Source organism: Adiantum capillus-veneris, chromosome 11, assembly GCF_014529385.1.
Source record: "Adiantum capillus-veneris isolate H3 chromosome 11, ASM1452938v2, whole genome shotgun sequence".
NCBI classification, from domain to species: domain Eukaryota; kingdom Viridiplantae; phylum Streptophyta; class Polypodiopsida; order Polypodiales; family Pteridaceae; genus Adiantum; species Adiantum capillus-veneris.
In genome coordinates this window covers 161,399,578-161,422,785 of record NC_140941.1, presented here as the reverse complement: position 1 = coordinate 161,422,785, position 23,208 = coordinate 161,399,578, and the positions used below count along the sequence as shown (strand labels likewise).

General features: G+C 43.3%; 1 protein-coding gene across 3 annotated transcripts in view; it reads right to left on the bottom strand.

Moving 5' to 3' along the window:
• LOC147448326 (uncharacterized) overlaps positions 1 to 19,206 on the bottom strand; it is a 120,347-nt gene extending 101,141 nt beyond the window's left edge. The window contains exons 1-5 of one of the 3 annotated variants that reach the window (XM_086524170.1): positions 18,896 to 19,206; positions 14,531 to 14,620; positions 10,585 to 10,646; positions 10,247 to 10,350; positions 10,077 to 10,166 (exon numbers count right to left, since the gene is read on the bottom strand). In XM_086524170.1, the coding sequence (XP_086380296.1) occupies positions 10,077 to 10,166; positions 10,247 to 10,350; positions 10,585 to 10,646; positions 14,531 to 14,620; positions 18,896 to 19,125 (576 nt within the window). In that variant the 5' untranslated portion in view covers positions 19,126 to 19,206. Of the gene's footprint in view, positions 1 to 10,076; positions 10,167 to 10,246; positions 10,351 to 10,584; positions 10,647 to 14,530; positions 14,632 to 18,895 lie in introns of all 3 variants that reach the window. The other 2 variants (XM_086524171.1, XM_086524172.1) reach the window with 2 other exon arrangements.
• Between the last annotated feature and the right edge of the window lie 4,002 nt (positions 19,207 to 23,208).

Sequence of the window (23,208 nt, the reverse complement as noted above, 5' to 3'; positions counted from 1 at the left end):
AACTTGGGTTTGCTTATATATTAACTTAGCAAAATTGCCCTACCTACTTTTGTTGGAAAGTCACTTAAAAATAATAGGTGAAAATACCAAAAATAGGGAAAATAGGCTAAATGCATTGGAAAATTCCCCTAACTGAATCTGATGGATTCTGAAGGGAATACTGATGATCATGCTGTGTGCAACCAGAGGATATGCATCTATGCTAAGTGACTGGGCATGCACGGTCTACGAATAGACTCACAAAAGTGTCAGATCACTTCTAAATCTAGACTGACTGAACGGACTGAACCTTGATCATGTTGTAGCTTGTCCACAGACACATAGGGTTGGATGTGCCACGTGAGAGAGAGAGAGAGAGAGAGAGAGAGAGAGAGAGAGAGAGAGAGAGAGAGAGAAATGAAATGAAATGTTATATTAACGTCTTTAAAAAGGCCAAAATGACCTATGAGACCAAAAAGTTACAATTGGTGAATCTGATACCATGTCTGAGTACGGAAGTTACCCAGTTACAAAGGACTAACACTAAAACACTAAGGCACTAAGGAGAAAGGAAATAAAGGGAAGGGGGGGGGGGGGGGGGGGGGGAAGGGGGGGTTTGTGGGTTCAGATGAAATCTCTCATCGATCGCTGTCGGATCTCATCGACCTCCTCCATGGTCAGAACTCTGGTTGGGCATCTTGCATGTCGAGCTAGAGTGATCTGTATCTTCTGTTGCAACCTTCGTGGGTAGTGGGAGACTCCCCGAGGTCGTGGACGTCTGGATCTGCCAAGTTCAATGGCTCTGTCAAGCAGTGTACCTCTAGTATGAGTAGGCTGTAATGGCTGCTCCGTTTGCTCTCCTCTGTCTGGTGTAAAGAACTCTGTGATTCGTCTCTGAGACTGTCTTTCCCCTGGATGTCCTCAGCAAGCTCTCCCTATGTCTGCGCAGCTCTAGCAGGAACAATCCGAGACACTTCTGATCCTTGTATCTCATGACTCTAGAAAAAGGTCCGAACCCTTCTCTGAACAAGCAGTGGAAGCGTCCGCGTATCTCAAAGTATGCCGGGCAATGGCAGAGAGAGAGAAAACATAAGAGCTCTGCAAATGATGCTCTCAATACACAATCTGTATGATTACAAGACCCTAAGCATTCTATTTATAGAATCTTAGGTTGAGGTAGGGCAAAAATGTGTAACTAGTGCAAAAAACATAAAAGCCCAAAAATGGCTAAAAATGTGTGCACCCAGCTAAGCTCAGAAAATGACTGGCCGGACACGTGCTAAAAGTGTTCGCCCATGCAATCTACATGATGTGCGATGGGTGGCCAACCTTGGACAATCGCTAGCCATACAAAATGGCGAAGCAACGGTGGTGTAACTCTAACACCCCCTCTCAACACCGGATGCTGAGACAACACAGAGGAGTCGAAGGTGAGAAGCCAAAGTCCGTTGAGGTACAGCCTTCGTGAAGATGTCTGTTGCATTGTCCGTTGTAGGAACATACTCTAAGTGAAGATCTCCAGCCAAAACCCGCTCCCGAACATAGTGGTACTGCACCTCAATGTGCTTTGTCCGAGCGTGAAAGATAGGGTTCTTGGCAATAGCAATGCAACTCTGATTGTCGCACAAAAGACAAGTAGTAGCAGTCTGGGAAAAACACAACTCTCCCAGTAATCTCCGTAGCCATATGGCCTCACAAGTAGCATAGCAAGCTGCTTTGTACTTCGCCTCTGTAGAAGATAGAGCAACGGTGGGTTGCCGCTTACTGCTCCATGAAATGGGTCCAGAGCCGAGTGTGAAAACTACTCCTGTAGTAGAGCGCCGAGCATCTGGATTTCCTGCCCAATCTGAATCGCACCAACCGAGTAAGGTGCAACCCTTGGAGCGACCATAGAAAACACCATGGTCCAAGGTGCCGCTGATGTACCGCAAAAGTATGCTGGGCACGCTGCCAATGGTCGCTGACGAGGTCGGGTGTTGAAAGAACTGAGGACAGAAACTGTGTAACAGATGTCTGGTCGAGAATAAGTCCGCCATACAAGGCAGCCAACAACATTCCTGTACTGCTCCAAGTCAATCCGTGGGGAAGGATCGTGAAGCGATACGTTCTCTCCGGGCTCAAGAGGAGTGCCAATCGATCTGCAGCCTGTCATGCAGCCTGTCATCTGGAATCTCTCCAGGATAGCATTCGCATACTTCTGTTGAGAAAAGAAGATGCCGTCTGGTGTCTGAAAAATCTGGAATCCAAGAAAATAGAGAAGAAGCCCAAGATCAGTCATCTCGAAACGCATCTCCATAGCTTTCATGATAAACTTGATCCTACTGGTCCAAGAGCCTGTGAAAATTAGATCGTCCACAAAGACAACAACATAACAATTGGAATCTGATGAGGTACGCCGTAACCCCAACTGTGAGGTACCACTATCGTCCAACCTGCTTCAGTCCATACAATGCTTTCCACAACTAATAGACCCAATCCTCCTTGCCTGGTATACGAAACCCAGGAGGTTGCTCCACATAAACTTCTTTATCCAAATCTCCGTTCAAAAACGCACTTTTGACATCCATCTGGAAGATAGACCAACCAAAGTTTGTTGCGAGAGGAAACATTGTGCGTATGGTAGTCATGCGAGCGGTGGGAGCAAAGGTCTCGTCAAATTCCACGCCTGGTCGTTGTGTGAAACCTCGAGCAACAAATCTCGCCTTGTGTTTGTCAAGGGAACCATTGGCCTTGTACTTTGTCTTGAAAATCCATTTCGTAGAAACCATGTTCCGTTTGTTGGGCCTAGGAACCAAAGTCCAAGTTCTATACCGCTCGAGGTTTTATTCCACTCGATAGCGTCCATCTCTGTCTGCATGGCACGCTTCCAGCAATCATGTTGAAGTGCTTCCTCCACCGAGGAAGGCTCAATTGGTGAAGCCTGAATCTGAGACATGAGTGCAAAGTTCACGAACTCTGCGCCATCATAAACTCGCCTGTCCTTGAGGCGTGCAGAACGTCGAGCTTACCAGGGTCTGGCGAGTCTGGTAACTTCGTAACTCCGGAGGAAGAAACCGTAGAGTAAAGCCAACCAGGAACTAACTTCTCCTTGCGAGGTGGGACCGCCTCCACCGAAGGAGAACCATCATCCACATCAGAATCTGAATCTGACACGGCATGATCGGGTGAAGTAACTGGCTACAGTGTAGAGGGAACAGGAACAGGGATAGGATCAGGTGTAGGAGGTGGACGAGGAGGAGGTAGGGAAGGTATAGGCTTGGATGTTGCCCCCTCTGCAGGTGTGTTGAAAAGCTCCATGTAAGTCACATCACGGCTAACTGTGGTGGTCTTTGCGTCAGGATCATAAAGCCGGTATCCGTCAGACTCTCGTGAATAGCTCGGGAAGATGAGCTTCTTCGCCTTGTAATCTAACTGCTGTCGCTTCTCCTTTGGCACATGGACAAAGGCCGGACACCCAAAAACTCAAAAGTGTGAGACCAAGGGCTTGCGCCCGTAGTAAGCCTGATAAGGAGTCATATCCTACAAAGCATGGGTAGGAGAACGGTTCTGGATGTAAATCGTTGTGTTGCACGCCTCTGCCCAGTAAACCCGGGGCAAAGAAGCATGCGCAAGCATCGCACGAGCCATCTCCATGATAGTCCGATTCTTCTGCTCAACAACTCCGTTCTGGGAAGGAGTGTAAGGTTAGTCAACTGGAGCTGGATGCCCTCTGACTTGGACCACTGTGCAAAGTCCTTCGAGGTGAACTCACCCCCTCTGTCTGAGCGAATACATTTGACGTGCAAGTTCTTCTTTTCAACCATCATCTTCCAATTTCGAACGAAACTGAAAGCCTCCGACTTGAGCTTTAGGAACCAAGCCCAAGTGTACCTGTTGAAATCATCCACAAGCACAAGTAAAAACTGTGAGCCTGAAAATGAAGGAGTGCTCATCGGGCCACATAGATCAATGTGAACCGGTGCAAGTGGTGCTGAAGCTCTACTGGATGCCTACTTCAGCAAGGCAACCCTGTGTTGCTTGCCCAGCTGGCAAGCCTCGCATACGCCTGATGAGGAGCGTATCGCTAGTAAACCCTCCACCATAGAGGTCCTAGCAGCCTGCTAAAGGTGCTGATAACATAGATGTCCAAATCGTGCATGCCGTAGAGAAGAAGACTCCGTGGTCCTAGACAAAAGAACAATGAGGCAGTATGAGGAACCATTGCACTCACCGCGTGCAAGGATAGTAACTGTCGTAGAATCAAAAATGGTGATTGTGCCACTCCCAAAGTGTGTCAGCTCCTTGAGAGTCCAAACTCGACACAGAGAGGAGGTTGAAGGCCATGTCCGGAACGTAAAGCACCTCCACTAAACTGAACTTCGGGTCTGAGGTAGAACGAAAGAGGGTAATTTGGCTTGTGCTAGACACCGGAATCTCATGGTTGTCACCCATAGTGACGGTTTGCCCGTGAGTCTCCCTGAGAGAGCTAAACCATGACAGTTGGGGAGTCATGTGGGTGGTGGCTCCACTGTCAACAACCCAAGTACCTGACCGCGATGTAGCAAGAGCGTGGTCAATCGTCGCGACAAGAGCGGTCTCTACCATCTCGTGAGAGGCTACAATTGCAGTGGAGGCTGTCTGTTTCTCCCTGTTGGCCTCGTCTCGCTTTTTCTTTCTGCATTTTGATTCTATGTTCCCTTTCTTGTGGCAATGGTAACATTCAATGTCCTTGTTCTTCATCTCATCCAGATGTGAACAAACTCTAAAAATAGGGATCAAAGCGTGGGGGAAGCTTGAATAGTAAGAGGCCAGCCATGCGTGCCAAGGTGATGTCGCCTCCGGCAGAGGCAAGGTCATCCCAGAGTTCCCGCATGCGGCAGGTCAACCCATCGAGTGAGTTGAAATCCTTGAACTGGAGGTTGTACAACTCCCGTGCAAGTGTGATCTGTTTGGCAAACAAGGTCTCCTCAAACTGGTCAAGAATCTGTCTCCACAATGGATGTGCATGCTCCTCTTTGGAAACTTCCTTCGTGATGCAGTCCGAGAGGTTCATCATAAGAAAGGTGAAGACTCGTATGTCTCGATCCACCCACTCGTCAATCTAGGCCTGAGTGGCGGTGGGAAGGGAAGGCTGAGTAGCCGAATGGGTAAAATCATTCAACCATTCCCAGAGTCGATGGTAGGCAATAATTGTGCGGACTCGTGTCCTTCACACAGAATAGTTGTGTAAATCCAACTTCTTCTCCTCAGCAAACTGGGTGAGGGCATAATTGTTGGATGTAGCGTTGGCAGATGCCAACGTAGTCGCAGAAGTGAAAGTGGTTGTAGTCGCAGAAGACGTAGTGGCCCCCTTCTGGGACTGTTGTTGTTGTCCCTTCTGCTTTGGAGTCGACATGTCTCGTGCTCAAAGAGAAGTCCCAAAGGTAGATCGATAAGATCACAAGTCGTCGATGAAGGTACCGTTCCCAAGGCTGTAACAGTCCAAGATAACCACACGAACAACCACCGGGCAAGGGATGGTTCAACCGCACAAAAGGTAAAAATTCAGCGTGCTGTCCGCCCAAAAAACGTTGCAAAGGGTGCTGAAAACGTTGCTGTTATAGAGATTTCAGCATGCCTGTACGCCACCGGTCAGTGCACGAGCGTCGCAGAGTGTCAGAGGAGAGGGTTCTCGCACTTTCAGCCGTCGAGGGGCTGAAAACAAAGAAAAAAACAGCAAGTATTAAGTACCGAAAATGGTGCCAATTGGGTGTAGATACCTGTCCAAGGTGTAGATCTGGAAGTTCCAGGCAGTGTAGAAGACTCCTGGGTGTTCCTTAGCCGCTCCCATAGGTGCACAAGATCAGCGTTTTGTGAAAAACGCCGCAAATCACCAAAAACGTCAGTAACACACGGAAAAACGCAGTAAGATTTGCAAAACACAGATCTGTCCAAAAACGCTAGGGTTTGCAAAAACGCCAGCAGATGTTGGTGACGGTTTTGGTGCGATTCTTTTGTAGGAGGGAAGCGCTAGGGAGAAGGATGCAAATCAAGGCTATAGATGCAAAAACGCTGCTGTTCTTGCAGGAAACGCCAGGACTGAAAAACGCTGACCAGTGTTTTTTGTGTTTTTCTGCGTCGGAAACTGGCATCGAAGCGCTAGCGCTGGCCTCAGGGGGAGAGGTCGATGCAGATTCTTCTGGTTTGGTGACTAATACCATGTGAGAGTGAGCAATGGAAAGAGTGTGAGCCACGCGTGCCGAAAACGCTAGAGAGAGAGAGAGAGAGAGAGAGAGAGAGAGAGAGAGAGAGAGAGAACACAAGTGCTCTGCAACTGATGCTCTCAATACACAATCCGTATGACTACAAGACCCTAAGCATTCTATTTATAGAATCTTAGGTTGAGGTAGGGCAAAAATGTGTAACTAGTGCAAAAAACATAAAAGCCCAAAAATGGCTAAAAATGTGTGCACCCAGCTAGGCTCAGAAAATGACCGGCCAGACACATGCTAAAAGTGTCCGCCCATGCAATCTACATGATGTGCGATGGGTGGCCAACCCGGGACCGTACAAAATGGCAAAGCAACAGTGATGTAACTGTAACACAGCTTTGCCACATAGAAGCTCAGCAACATCCTCTACGTCTGTTAATTCTAGGGCATCAGTCACACACAGGGACTCATCTATGCATAATTCCTCTACTTGATCTTCTTCAGAAATGTATGTGCCAATTGGAATCCCATCGTCGCTTTGTAAGACCTGCACCCTCTGAATAGGCATGCCCATCAGTAGGGGTATCACCACATATTGAACCATATGTATGTAAACCACATAGGAAAGCATCAATGATGCCATCCTCATCCTGGATTACATCATCATATGCATGCCCTTCCTCTGCAATACACATAGGCTCTTGCTCTTGTTTATATCTACAATGATACATTCATTGTATCTTGTGCAGTTTCCACGTCATGATAAGCATCTTCGTTAAGACTCAAAGACTCTTCATATACCTGGATAGAATCCAGACACATGGTAGCCCTTTGTGAGTCGATCACACAACAACCGGCAGCTTTCTTAACAACACAGCCACTAGCTTTAGGCATCTCTGGAAAATCCGCCTTGACTTCAATTCTGGTCCTTGAATTTGTGCAACATCTCCCAAAGCATCTTGCTCTGCTACTAATTTTGCACAAATGTGTTTCCAAAATTCTTCATAATGCATGATCGTCCTCATGTCCCATTTTCCTTGCCATATATTTATTACTAGCATATAGAATTGCTTCCTTAAAATACTCCCAACAATCTGAATATTCCTTGGCAAGATCTTCAATCTCAACAGTCAAACTTGGAATAACCAACCACACAAGCGACTCCACCATAAGCTCCTCTGGAACTTCTCGTGCCCGCATCTCCATCTCATAACAAGAAAGATATCCGACTAGATCGTAGCATTCTAAGATATTGCGCTTGGTGTGTACAGCAAACAAAGCTACTTTCACAGCATCGTCCAATTTCTTTCGCTTGATTCGTGTACCCTTGCATTGATTGACAACGCTTCAATCATCTGCATCAACTTTGAAAAATCCGGAGTATTTTGGATCTCTTCGGAGAAGTGCATCAGGCTAATTCTTGAATTTTTTTGTAAAACCTCTTGCACCCCCTACTCCGGCTCCATCTTCACTCTCTCACCCCAATCAATTTCGCGATTAAACAAAATCACACTTTTCGGCCTCCCTCATGCACTACCATTAGTCTTTCTCCCACTTTCCTTTCTACCGCTAACCACATGGCTTCCAACTACCCAACTTGCCTTGCATGCTTTAAGAGACTTTTCCCATACAACTCTTCACCTCGTGCCCACAAAACAGCACAACAACGCCCTAATTTTGGGTGGGCTGCCCACTTTATGTGGGCTGCTGGACATATTTTTAAAACTTTAAAAGTCTGCAAAAGTCACTTGAAACCTTATCAATTAATCAAATGCTTGCACACCTACTTCCCAAGTGTCCCCAAATGCATTAACATTCAAAAATGCAATGTCCGACATGGACTCCTTTAAGGAAAAGCACCTCCTTTTCTGGAAAGCAACCAAAAAGCAAGTTGCTTTTCAAAAAGCAACCGTGTTTCCTCAAAGCTACTAAGAATCCATCTTCATTCAAGTCTTGCCTCTTGTGCGCAACTCTTAACTCAATTTGGAATCTATGCAAACTATGGAAAATTCCTTGCTCGGTGCTCTCCACCCAACATGTAATGCAATGGGAACTCCCATCAATAAGTCTCTTACTCACTGAACTTACAGAACAACTCCTTTGTGATCCTCTACGTCACTCATCCTACGACGCATTAGGGAAATCCGCTCTGGATGGTCGAATACTCTCGCTCATGCTCTAGTCACCCATCCGATGTGACACATCAAAAGTATCCATTTTGGTGGCTAAGCAGATATTTCCGTTCACAGCACTCTCGTCATTCCTCTGCAGTGATGCACTAGGAATATCTGTACTGGAATGTCGCAAGAAAAATAATTTATATGATGCTCTATGTCATCCTCCCAATGACGCATCCAAAAAACCCTCCTCATAGATCTACTACTTTAACCTTCCAATTCTTATATGCACATAAATCAAATAAGCCTAATTTCAATAGATTGAAACTACTCAGAAAAGTAAGAAAATAGCTAATTTAGCAACAGTCAACATCGAAAGCACTTGCATGTTCATGCTCTTATGTGGACAAATGGATGTATGCGATTTGCTGCTTCTGGATTGGCTTTAGAGTCACGTTTCTTACGAAAATGGCCAAGAAAGATTGCACTTAGTTTTGTGGATGGCAGCATTATTGTATGGACAGATTGATGGACAGATGTATAGACATATGTATGGTCAGTTACTTTGACAGATGTACTTCAATGTATCACGATGAAACCAAAAGACTTTTTCATGAACATTTAGGTCAATGAATCTTGACACGTGCACTATATAAACACAGTGTTTGATAATTATCATATTGTAGAGACGAACTCCAAATAAGAAAGCAAAATCCGCATATGGTTATGAATTACTGAGGGCACACAATCAAGTATGGTCATTTGACAAAGTACGGGTGTTAGGATTGGGATTTGACTTTGCATGACAAGAGACAAGATTCAAGAGTGCATGTTATTGAAAATCAAAGTATCTGGAAGGTCAAAATTGTAGAGATCGACTCCCCTTCAGCCCCATGCAAGTTTGATTCTTGAACGTCAAGGGGAGGGGGAGGTTGAAAACACGAATCTTCAAATCTTCTTAAGCCCTTACAAAGTTTACCTCACTCACGAGTTCCCAAAAACAGTGTTCCTTGTGGTCAGAAGCAGCTTGGCTGATGTTAAGAGAGTCAAAAAACCTGTAGCCATCCCTCAACGCAGAGGGGGTTGGGAATCATTAGCATCACAAGAAGCACCCCATCAGGATGGCTCTACAAAAAATTATCATCATCCCATAGGAGAGTTCCTGCAATACTATCTTGTTTAGAATGCCCCCTTTGTTGTAACACCCCTCAAATGTTATACGATAGTAGTAACTTGTATGTATCAATTATTGTCTCACATCTTTAATGTACTCTCTTGGATTATTTGGCATCTTTCATTAGTACTGCGTTATAAGGCACCATGAGGACTGAGATGGCAAATATGAATCACAAGCAGCAAGCTTATTTGTGATCTTCAGCAGTAGTTGACAGCCTCTTACCCATTACGCATTTTCTTACGGTTTAATTGACCTTTACCTATGGCTGTATATAACGATGTAAGATCAAAAAAATCTGAATTTACCAGCTTACAAGGGCCAGAAGCAGAATAAAAAATTTGCACAAAACACACATGAACTTGTCAAATAAAGAAGTTAATAGTTAGAGCCGAGTATAGGGCCAATGTCCACAAAGAAACACCCAACGTCTATCATGGTTAAACTGTCTCTATCCAGTCTTCTTTAGCGAACATTTTTATGAGGTAAATCCAATAAATGTTTATACCAGACATTGTTCAAGTCCTGTGAGAAACTAAACATGCAAATATCTCATGTTCAAAATCTTTGCTGAAACAATAGATTGAAACCTACAATTACTAATTTTTGTTTTTAAACTGAAAAAGAGATCCTTACAGTGATAGGAACACCTCCCAAACCTCGATGATTAGCCACTACAACCCTCCATCCTGATACTGCAAGACTGTGAGCTAAATGCTTCACATACTGTAAACGATAGGTGACAGTCAACATCACACTACTTTTCACTAGAAAATTATCAGTTTACAAAGGCTAAAAGCATTTACAGCATCAGCAGAATCAGACGTTAATCCAGGAATGACAACCACAATGCGTGTCTCCCTTGTGCTGTCATGCTCTGAACTGCTCACACCCTTGACACTTTCCGAACCTGACAGAAAAAGACAAAAAGGAGTTTGTCAATAACTACAACAGGCTAATGTAGGCATATGCTTCAGAGCAAATTGAAGACTCCTCTCAAGCAGGCCTGATAAATGCTTATGAAAATCACTTACAGATCATGTCATAATCATGTGTCAAAAAAACAATGTGCAAAGAGAAGAAAAGTAGAGCTCAATTGAAAATCAAATTGCTCAAGTGAACCTGGACATAAGTTCAAACTAACCTTTTTTTGGAAATAACCAATCAAGGGCTATGGTTCCTCCATCAGATGTACGGCACAACTTCCTAAGACCAATAACCAAAAAACATTAAAATATAGAGAAACACGACTAATAAAAGGATAGCCTTTTAGATAGGTCCTAAAAGCTACAAGAAACGTCCTTTACCATCCTAAAAAGCTCTTTTTGCAATGCGCAAAAAAGCAAATCAGGTTGGTCTCTTCAAAGTTTACCCACCCAATATGTCTTTCTTAAAGAGAGTAGATTCCAGCTATGGTCCACACTGTAACCGTGAGTACATGTTGGTAGCTTTTTTGCATGCAGAAGAAAGGCTTTGTACATCTCTTCCCTTTACTAACTCAATTAGAGAAACGGCACCAAAAATGTAAAATTAAATATATTTACACAAGGTCAGAAAAGTCTCACATACTGTGAACGCATCAGAAGAAAGAAACAGTGACATTAATCACAAAAACATGACCAAAAGAAATAGATTTATCAGTATTGTTCAAGTCAAGCCACACATGAAAACTTTGTAAAAAATAATGTCTATTTCAAATCACAGTAAAATTTTGGTTTTCAAAAATACACAAACAACCACCGCTATAAGTGAAAGATAGATAAAATCAACAAGTAAAGCCTTCTCGGTAAATGACTAAAGCTTCTTTGATTGAAGTTTTCAAAAGAATAGAAGACCTCAAACTTCTCATGAACAAGGAGAAGAGAAAAAATTGCAGTATTCTGATTCTTGAACTTCAAACCATTTAGCATCAAAGAAAATATATATACCTAGATGAATCCAGGATAAGCCCAGATTCACCCATAAAGGAAAGTGCAAGGTATAGACCCATGGTAGTCACCCACAAGACAATATAACCATCAGCTCCATCATGCATAGTATTGACTAAATACCACGACATCCCCACTAACGTCGTCAGTGCCCAATAGTGGGTGTAGAACTAGGTACTAACATATGCTCCCAAACACAAAACCACACACACACACACGAGCATACATCGACACAAAGTTCAACGTACTGAGTTTCTGTCATGACTCCGGAGATCAAGGGCAGACTCAGCCATAATGAAGCCGAGCACTAAAAGAAGCATTAAATCGGAAAAATTAGCACAAAAATGAGGTAGTTGATAGGGCATACGCACCACAAAAGATAGAAAGAATTAGCACAATATCAACTGGTCGTAACTCGGACGAAAACTTCACAATGTGAAGTCTGCATGTCCGCTATAAGACTAAAAAATATACCTAGATGAATCCAGGATAAGCCCAGATTCACCCATAAAGGAAAGTGTAAGGTATAGACCCATGGTAGTCACCCACAAGACAATATAACCATCAGCTCCATCATGCATAGTATTGACTAAATACCACGACATCCCCACTAACGTCGTCAGTGCCCAATAGCGGGTGTAGAACTAGGTACTAACATATGCTCCCAAACACAACACCACACACACACACACGAGCATACATCAACACAAAGTTCAACGTACTGAGTTTCTGTCATGACTCCGAAGATCAAGGGCAGACTCAGCCATAATGAAGCCTAGCACTAAAAGAAGCATTAAATCGGAAAAATTAGCACAAAAATGAGGTAGTTGATAGGGCATACGCACCACAAAAGATAGAAAGAATTAGCACAATATCAACTGATCGTAACTCGGACGAAAACTTCACAATGTGAAGTCTGCATGTCCGCTATACGACTAAAAAATATACCTAGATGAATCCAGGATAAGCCCAGATTCACCCATAAAGGAAAGTGCAAGGTATAGACCCATGGTAGTCACCCACAAGACAATATAACCATCAGCTCCATCATGCATAGTATTGACTAAATACCACATCCCCACTAACGTCGTCAGTGCCCAATAGTGGGTGTAGAACTAGGTACTAACATATGCTCCCAAACACAACACCACACACACACACACGAGCATACATCAACACAAAGTTCAACGTACTGAGTTTCTGTCATGACTCTGGAGATCAAGGGCAAACTCGGCCATAATGAAGCCTAGATCTAAAAGAAGCATTAAATCGGAAAAATTAGCACAAAAATGAGGTAGTTGATAGGGCATACGCACCACAAAAGATAGAAAGAATTAGCCAATATCAACTGGTCGTAACTCGGACGAAAACTTCACAATGTGAAGTCTACATGTCCGCTATACGACTAAAAAATATACCTAGATGAATCCAGGATAAGCCCAAATTCACCCATAAAGGAAAGTGCAAGGTATAGACTCATGGTAGTCACCCACAAGACAATATAACCATCAGCTCCATCATGCATAGTATTGACTAATACCATGACATCCCCACTAACCTTGTCAGTGCCCAATAGTGGGTGTAGAACTAGGTACTAACATATGCTCCCAAACACAACACCACACACACACACACGAGCATACATCAACACAAAGTTCAACGTACTGAGTTTCTGTCAGGACTCCGGAGATCAAGGGAAGACTCAGCCATAATGAAGCCTAGCACTAAAAGAAGCATTAAATCGGAAAAATTAGCACAAAAATGAGCTAGGTGATAGGGCATACGCACCACAAAAGATAGAAAGAATTAGCACAATATCAACTGGTCATAACTCGGACGAAAACTTCACAATGTGAAGTCTGCATGTCCGCTATACGACTAAAAAATATACCTAGATGAATCCAGGATAAGCCCAGATTCACCCATAAAGAAAAGTCACAACTTACAACTACCTGCTGCATATGAAAGACCGACTATCCAATGAATAATTCCGATATGATGCTTCACGACCCAAGGCTTGAAACCTAAATGTGCAACCTTGTCTTCACTAATTTTAAACAAAAGAAGTGAAACCTTATCAATGCTATCATGCACAGTCTCAACAATAGCTACAACATCCCTACTCACATCATTTGACACATTGCAGAGTGAAAGAGGCCTGGATAGGCCTGATCACCTTCTCACCCTTGGCCTCTTTTCCTCCTTTGCCAATTTTCTCTCAAAAATCAGCACCTGCTCATCTTCTCTCCCCTATTCAATGCAACACGACCCTAGAGCTAAGAGTGCCCTGATGTACAAGACATGCAGAACAAAGCATGGGACATACAATTCACTACCTAACTGTGTTGGTGTTGCATTTGCATCAAAAGAAAAGGAAAGAAAACCCAAGCAAAAGCAACTTGAAAACCAGGTAGGAAAATACACTTAGTTATCTGAAAACTCGAGACACCAAATATAGAATAGGCAAAACTATAAGAAAAGCAGAAGCACCCAATTTCATCAAAAAAATTCTATTAAATAAAAGCAAACTCAGAAACCTTTCAGATGAATCTGTGAAAGTGCCATGGGTCATCAAGAAATAAAGAAAAAGGATACCCAATTAATACTGCAGCAAAAAACCAGGCAGAATGAATGGACATTAAATGCAACAAACATTAGAATGACTAAAATTTTCAAAACAAAACCTACAGCAATGAGCTGAAGAAAAACCAGTTCACTAAATAGCGACTGAACCTTGGAAACTTTCGAAGCCACAAAGCTAACTTGTAAGTCACATCAACTCAAAAAATGTCATTGTGGTTTTTTTGAGGGTTTTACCCTGAAGATAATTTTCCTGTTTGTCAAACTATATACAAGCCAGAAAATTATCAAAGGGGTAATTAACAATTAGAATGTCAAACCCAAATTTCAAGTATTAGATAGCCTGACTTAAGCTCATATTGTATTATTGATGGGCTGATTGCATTTCACTAAGCAGAAACCAGCCAATACTATTTCGTGAAAAGTGATAACCTTTCATGTGGGGAAAAGAGCCTTCAGGTTGTGAAGGAAACAGGTTAAGTACCTAAATCACTCCTAAATCTTTTCTAAAGATATGCAATAGTCTTGTACTACTAAAAACTATATAATCCACAAAAATTTTCCACATAAAAGCAAGTTTACCTATGATACTCAAATTGTGGTGGCCTGCCGAAGAAGTGAAGAAATGCAGTCTGGAGATGAGAAGAGCATAACCATGGAGTTGGTGAATACCTACAAAAATTCTGTTCCATCAGTGCACACACTCAATAATGCTAGCAAGTATGGAACTCTCAAATATGCAGAAACAGAATGACCTAAACACAAGAGGTACATATGGAAATAATGTCTCAATCAAACACTGTCATTAACACAAACCCCATTATGATAATGTTCAAGAAAAACAAAAAAATTTCAAGACACCCTTGGTTCCTCCCCTGAGTGGCTACAACTATTTCACATTTTTGCATATTCCATATTTTCAATCCAATAACAAAACCAATTTCATCCATTCATCTTCTCCTTCCAATTCATGTGCCAGTAGCTACTTTAAAATTCTAGCACATGCTCCTCCACAAGAAAACCTACTGAACAAATGAAGGCTATGGATCAATCCTACTGCCTGCAAACTGATCCAGCCTTCCAGGCCTTTTAGGCACAAAGAGTTAGCTTGCATAACTTGGTACTACTATATTTAATGCCTATTGTGACTCTTTGAGCGTTCAAAGGGTGGTTGGTTGTGGTCTTATGCGATGTTTGCATTGAGGAAATTCAAAAGAATATGCCTCATAATTTGACACCTCTTTCTAGGTGCTCTTAGACTTTGTGTTTCGTTAGGTCTTGGACCTTTAGTTCATGCAAGGATAAATGGACTTGAACTTCTGCTGAGACTTGTGCTCGCATGTACACACCCGGAAATGCCATGTCAGCCACCAAGAGGCAACCTCTATGACACTGCCAACAGTACAGGGAGGCAAAACAATGGGAACAAGCCAAAAATGAGAAAACTACCTCACATATGTCCGGCACAGCCACAAAACAGTCCCCACTCCCTAAGATTAGTCCCCCAGGAGATACAGGGGAGCTAGAAGCTCCGCCAGTCCTGGCCAAAGAGGTGACAAACTCTAGCACCATCATCCTCGTTCAGTGGAGGCATGGCTGGTCTTCCACACCTTCTGCTAGTCATACCTATCGATGAAGTGCATCCCTGTTGTTGGAGCTCGTGCTAGGGAGCCATGGTGGTGCAGGCTTGCAGAGAAGGACGAGAGAGAGAGAGAGGAAGTCGACACAGTTTTTCAATAAAAGGACACGCTACTCCTAATTCCATTAAAAAGAAGACTTTACATAGTTTTGAAAGGTAATATCAACCAAACCTTTTTCTCATGCAAACTCCACTAACTGATGGTCTATAGCTGCATGGCTTGAGACTTGTTCTCACGGGCTGACTGACAAGGGCTTGAACCCAACAATCCCCCCCTCAAGCCCGAACTGGACAAGCAACTCATGATACCTCGAGTTTTTGGTGTACTCGTCAACCGTGAGTTTTAGGTTCTCTCACAACCAAGGATTTCTTGTGTATCCATAACATGGTGCTATGATAAACCCCCCCTTGAACAGATAGGGTGTAGGTCAAAAATTAGCTACCAAAAATGGAGTTTTTGGTTCACTACCAAACCTTGGGTTTAAGGTGTACCCAGTAACCTCATGAGAAGTAGGACAAAAATAAGACTTGAGAACAAAACCTGATAAATTGGGAGGTCTTACCACTCATGGGTGGCAGTGTCTATAGCCCGTACAATTTATTTTGACTAAACAACATGAAAAGAGTTGATCTAAAAAATTTCCTCGTCAACAGAATATATTGGAGATTCAGTGTCTCCCTCGACTACATGAATTTGATTTTTACCCTTTTGAAAGCACCTATTTGATGGATGATTTGTTTTACCACAGTGAACACAAGGATTCTTCTTGAAACAGTCTTTCTTCTGATGATTGTTGCGCCCACAAATGGTACAAGATCTGGTTCCATTGAATGGTCGAGATGAAGCTGCTGTAGCAGCACATTTAGTGACTGCATTTGCACTTGAAGTATCAGAAGAACTGGTGGGGGATACGGCATTCGAAACTGTATATGCACTGGGAAAAATAGTAGAATTGGTACTAGGTACCCTGCGTTCTTCTTCCTGCAATGAATTGATGATACCATCCAAGGAGGGCAGCGGATCTTTCTCTTTTAAAACAGTAACAATCTGATGAAATTTGTCAGTCAAAATTTTTAATAAAATGGCTATGAGATCTTCTTTTGGTACTGGAGCTTCGACATAAACATGCGGATGGAATATAATTCCATTTTTAAACTCATTTTTGAATATTTAGCTTTGGCACCGAAAACCTTTTCTAACTCTATCCAGGCGGCACTTGAAGAATCAACATCGTCCAAATAATGAATAAAATCGTCTTCTAAGGAGGTTAGAATGATACCAAAAGCTTGTTCGTCTTTCCTTTGTAGCTCAACAGATAATGCCCTTGTAACTGCAGTGGATGTGCCAGATTCGTCGGTTGCGAGAGGCTTGACCACGTTCCATAGGTTTTTGCGCATCAAATAGCCTTTAACTTTGATTTGCCAAGTGTGGAAACCGGTCCCGTTGTATTTGTCGACTTTCGACACCATGTTGAGGTCTTTAAATAAAAGGTGAAGAGTTCGGTCAGATTTGACTTGTAGCAGAAAGATTTTGCGAGGGTGGAAATGCCCGTTTGCTGGAAAATCAAAATAGGGTTAGGTTTTCCATCAACCGACGTCTTACTAGACTTGGCTAATTTTCTTTCAGCAATAGCTTTGTCCCTCTTGCCTCCAAGATTTGGTGGTCCAATGCCTTAATGCTCCACCAAGTCGGCTTCGAAGGTGAGAAATACCTCTTCCATAGATGGTGGCCAAGAAATAATGGGCGGACATGCCTTGTGTGTGAAAGAATTAACAAAGGGGAAAAAAAAATAAACTGTCGATTTCTATAGCAGCTGAACAGCGCGCGATGGCGGGTTGCTTGTGCAGAGCCTGTAGAGGCCGAATCGGCAGGGGCTCAAGAGTCGAATTCTTCCCAGCAAGCCAAGGCGATCCCCATGATGCCAACTTTGTGCATTTTGCAGCAGGTCGACAGCTCTTCGTTCTTCTGTGTAAGCGGCTGTACCCGCGAGATGTTTTGTCGAGAGCCGAGGCCCAGTAGGGCTCTGATACCAGTTGTTGGAGCTCGTGCTAGGGAGCCATGGTGGTCCAGGCTTGCAGAGAAGGACGAGAGAGAGAGAGAGAGAGAGAGAGAGAGAGAGAGAGAGAGGAAGTCGACACAGTTTTTCAGTAAAAGGACACGCTACTCCTAATTCCATTAAAAAGAAGACTTTAAATAGTTTTTGAAAGGTGATATCAACCGCACCTTTTGCTCATGCAAACTCCACTAAATGATGGTCTATAGCTGCATGCCTTGAGACTTGTTCTCACGAGCTGACCGACAAGGGCTTGAACCCAACACCTGTTGTGTGCAGGCAGTAGTCAACTGACAAGCTTACAGGGTTTGGGGATCCTGATGGAAATTTTGGGATCACACTACCTCAAATTTTCCATTGGTACTGGATCCCTGCTAGGATTACTTTCAGTACTCATTTTCTCTTTTCTTGTTGCTGAGGCATTTGCATGGACTTGTAATATACCTACATTACTCTCTATGGCCTGATCTCTGAACTTTGCAGGCACCCAGGATCTAAGAGGAAGTGTTGAGGGTCATCTTGGACTTATGTCTAGATGTACAGGGTGAGGCGAGACTATTCGTCTCTCACGGTGAGATTGGGCATGTTCACAGATTGTTTCCAATCAATCCTATTGGTCCTATTCAACTAGATGCCCCCAGTTTCGAGCAGTGACTCTTCAATTTCCATTATTCTGGGGTCATTGGTGACTTATGGTGGCTCAAATAGCCAGGTTCACCCCCTATATATTGGCGGGGAGCCCCTAAATTGCCTCACCAGCTGGTACCCTCAACAGGGGGTTACTGAATTTTTAATGTCTTGTATAGAGGTGCCCAGCAAGGCTTCATCGCACTCCCTCTATCTTCTCTTGTCTTGCATTGTTCTCTCTCTGTATGGACCTCCTCTTGCTGCGATATTCCCATCTTCCGTTCCATAATTTGACATCTCTACACTCTTTGAATTGCTCTCACTCAACCAGATCTTACAACTTTGCATTTATTACTATTGTTGTGATCTGCACTATTTACCTCCTAATCACGGCTGTAGAAGGCTGCTTTGCTTTTAAACACAAACTCCGAGTTCATATATGCTTATAAGGCCTAGCCCAAAAGCAAATTGTGTTTTGACTTCACGCAGGTCAAAAGAAAAATTGAAACAGCACCCTCTGTGTAAGTTCTACATCTTTGGTATGGAAATGGACTTCAAATTGCTTATTTGATTTATGAGCATGGCTCTGCTGAGAGAAAGATAGAGAGAGGGACATAGAGAGAGTACCTGTCGTGGAGGATACGGCATTGGGGCAGGACTTCCGAAGCAAAGGAGGAATTGGAGTTGTAGACGAGCTGCACGGGATGGCCTCGGAAAGCTGTTAGCAGGACCTCGATGAAATGAAAATGGAGGGTGCGATAGATGAACACAACAAGCAGCGCGCAGACTAGCAGCGCGTACTCTGACGCAGGCACCTCGCCCGCGGCTTGCAGCAGCCTGATCGGCCCCATCCCCATGGTCGCCTCTCTTTCCGCGCCTGTGTGTCTTGCTCTCGCTTTTCACCACGTGTCGTTAGCTGTCGTGAGTGAATTGTTTGTAAGGTTTGAAGGTATGAAACGTTGCACCGAGAAATGTCACACAAGGGGGCATTGGATATCTCTGGTACCCCCCACAGAAGGGGGGGTAATTTGTTAGAGTGGAGGGAAGTGAGGATGGACGTCTCCTCACGCACACCCACGAGAAGGGGAGGAAGTAAGAGGTTCAAATTTGGACTGCACGCTTTTGAGGTGTCGTTAGTGGAGGAGGGAGGGGATAAAACAATTACCCCCTCCGTGTGGGGGTCCCCTATACTATATATAAAGGAGAGGATCCCCCCCACCCAAAATAATGTGTCAAAAGCTCTTGAGTCTAGCTCCTTCAGGCAGTGTTCTCTACAAGCGCGCGCGCGCGCGAGAGAGAGAGAGAGAGAGAGAGAGAGAGAGAGAGAGAGAGAGAGAGAGAGAGAGAGAGAGAGAGGTGGCTCTTCTTGTGCAATTTCAAACTCAAAATCTAGCTTCAATCTTGAGATTGATGATGTTGTTGCAAAGCCTTTGAAGACATGTGCCAACAAAGCTGCATATATTGGCTTTTCTCTTCCATAAGTCATTTCCTCTGTCAAAATCTACCATACAACTAACTATTGCGGCACCACTCATCAGTAGGGTAAAACTAGATATACCAATGCATGCCTGGAGTAATCATCAATGGAAGTCACAAAGTAAAGGTAATTACCTAAAGATGGAGTTATGAACCATCTAAGTAGAAATTTTACCAAGCCTTAGCAAACAAGGAGTTTTAGTGGTGACTTTATCTTGTAAGTACTTCAAAGAAATGTAAGACATGTAGCTAAATAGGTGGTTTGCATTGTACAATAAATGAGGGTAAGTGTTTGCATTGTACGATAAATGCAGTACGATGAACATAGCTAAATAGGTGGTTTGCATTGTACGATAAATGAGGGTAAGTGTTTGCATTGGAGTTTGGGTGATGGAGTAAAGGTGTATTTACATACAAAGACTACTAAAATATTTAGCTTAGGGTTCACAAAACAAATTGCTTGGTAATGGGAAGGATAGTGATAAGGGGCCATAAGGAAAACAACTAAAAGCCTTCGAAGAAAAGGAACCACTAATAACTGTAAAGAGAAGAGTACTAATAATGGAAATGACAGAAGATGGGTATGTGCCTTGTCAAGAGCACGTAGATAAGATATCATGGCAATTGGATCAACAAAGCACCAAGGCATCAACTATGCTCAAGGAGGTGAAGCAACACTGGTGGTGAAAATTCAAAAAACAAAAACTTTGTATGCAATATGTTTGATGATAAAGTGAAGACCGAAAACATTTGGTGTATTTGGGGCCATTTGTCACTAATGTCATTACTCAAGAAAGAGTAAAACGTACCACCGCTAGGGAGAGTGGGCTAGCTTGATGTATGAGTGGCAACGGAAGAAATGGTCCCCTCTACTCACTAAGTATAGGTGTGGAGGAATACGTAGGGCTCATACAAGGAACGCTATAATTTTGAATGAGCTTGCAAGATTATCTTTGTGAGGTTTGATTTTGCTTAGCTTACTGCAAGAATAACAAGCCATCGGGTAGGAACCAAGAGTATCAATCATATTGTACCATCAAAGTATAGTGTCGTATCAAAGATTGATGGTAGAAAGTGATTGGGGAGGGGGAATATAGGGAACACATCAAGCCCAATCACTTAGGGGCAAGATGACATGCAACAATTCTTTTGAAGTGACCATTGTCAACTCCTTCTTTTGGCATCCCCCTGAATGGGACATGCCTACATTATGAAAGGTCAGAAGAAGTGTCATAAAATCTAATATCTAACCAACCCAAATGATTTTCTCATATTAAATTGATCATTTAATGTGGGAGAATAAACGGGAACAAGGGTTAGAATATAGACATGTGCTTACAGATCTATCTCAACATGGGGCCAATGGTAAAGGGATCTAAATGAGAGATGGTTTGTCAAAGAGCAAGGCTAGCTAATGGAGCTTAAATACCTTAGGGTTAGCTTCATTAAAGACCTCCAAAGGTTAGTGTTAAAAGTCCTTTGACCTTAGGTAAGTTAGGGTTGTGCTTGAGGTGGGAACCCGGCCCAAGCTTGAGGTGCTTGACGTGCTTGATGACTAAGATGCTTGACGTGCTTAAGGTGCTTGATGACTGACATGCTTGTGGTGCTTGTTATGCTTGAGATGCTAGGGTTGTACTTGAGGTGGGAACCCGGCCCAAGGTCGAGGGGCTTGAGGTTTCACAAAAGTTGACAAAGGTCCCTACAAGGAGGGGGCGCGATCCATGCAAGTAGGGGGGATGGTTGAATGACGTCTCTCTCTCCCAAAGGGCACCCCTTGCTCAAGAGGCAAGAAGGACACATGTCAAGCCCCTAGCTAGGTTGCCCTCAAGGAGTGTCCAAAGCCTACTAGTTGGCCTCCCAAGGGGTCCAATGTAATTTAGTTAATTTAATTAATTGTTTATGCATTTATCAAGTCCTCTCTCTCAAAGGGGAAAACTTGGGGACACTTGTTCCAAGGCTACCCTTGTTGCTTGATATGCACCAAGCTTGTGATTGGCCAAGCTTGGGAAGTTCAATGAGCTTTCATCTTGAGCTAGAAGAGGGGGTCAACCCAAGCAAGCTTGCAGGATACACTCTCCCACTCTCTCTCTCTTTCTCTCTCTCTCTCTCTCTCTCTCTCTCTCTCTCTCTCTCTCTCTCTCTCTCTCTCTCTCTCTCTCTCTCTCTCTCTCTCTGTGTGTGTGTGTGTGTGTGACATTGTTTGAAGTGCAAAGTGCAAGAGCTCCATCTCCTTCTCCAAGCTAGTAGAGAAGTTGAGACCCTACACCAACACTCTTGGCTATGGAAGCAAATCCAACCAAGAGCCATGCTTTGATACCTAAGCTTGCCATCTTCTTCATCTTCATTACTATGCTATTATGTATGCTAGCAAGAAGAGTGATGATATGTGAGGAACTATTTCTTTCTCCTATGAATGTTTCTTCTTCCTCTTCCCTACCCTCATTCCCCGATAGCTCTCTCCACCTTTGAAGGTGTTTGAGGCCTTGGGACTAAGGCTGGGAATGGTTAATGCTTTTTACAAAGTCTATGTTATGCTCGTGATGCATGAAGCTTTCCATCTTCATTGCATCACTTAGGTTACAATGAACACAAAGAGTGTATTGTACCAAGTCTCTCTTGATGGGAGAATCTATAATACAAAACCCTATCGGAGGGGGGACCGGCTCCACATAAATTCAGTCCTCGATGGTTGTCAAGTTCTCTAAACTCTCTCTCTTGCAAAAGTATTGTTTATGCCAAGTTAATTAAGTACTATGATTATGTTGCTACCGTCAATTAAGTTCATCCTTCATGTTCTCAAAGTAGTCTTACAAAAATGCTCTCTTTAATTATCCTAATTCCGCTATTCTCAAAGTTCATTGGTATCACAGATATTGGTTTCTCTTTCTTGCTTAAGAAGAGATGTCCTTAAGTTGTCCAAGAAAGGTTGGGCCTATTTATTGGAATAGGGTAAGTGGGACAGGGATCTATTATCTTGGTTGAGAAGGACTTAGTTCGAGGTACACCGTTGGGAACGATAGTCTTGATAATGGAGCCTCTTGGGGCTTGCCTTTGGCTTAACCATTAGTGAGCTACGAGCAAGCTCAATAGGAACCATGAGCAATGTTAGACCCTCTCCACTAGTCTTTGCAATCAACAATGTCTAAACCATGGGTGTGGCTGCTTGAGAACTAATTTTCAAAGGTAAAAAAGAGTAGCGACTAAGGTTTTTGAGGGTACCAAAGCACAAAATAATCTATTCATAAGTTTAATTAGCATGGCTGACAATAACCAAGAGAGTGGAATGAACATTGATAACTTTGATTTTTCACATGAAGGTGCTAATGATGATGTCCCACGTTCGTCAATTATCTTGTTACTAGGTTGCGTTAAGCTATGGGCAACCCTGTCTTTCAAGTCGAAGTTACTCAACAACTTCGTGCTTATGGGATTTCCCTTCCTCTCCAAGAGGAGAGAGAGCTTAG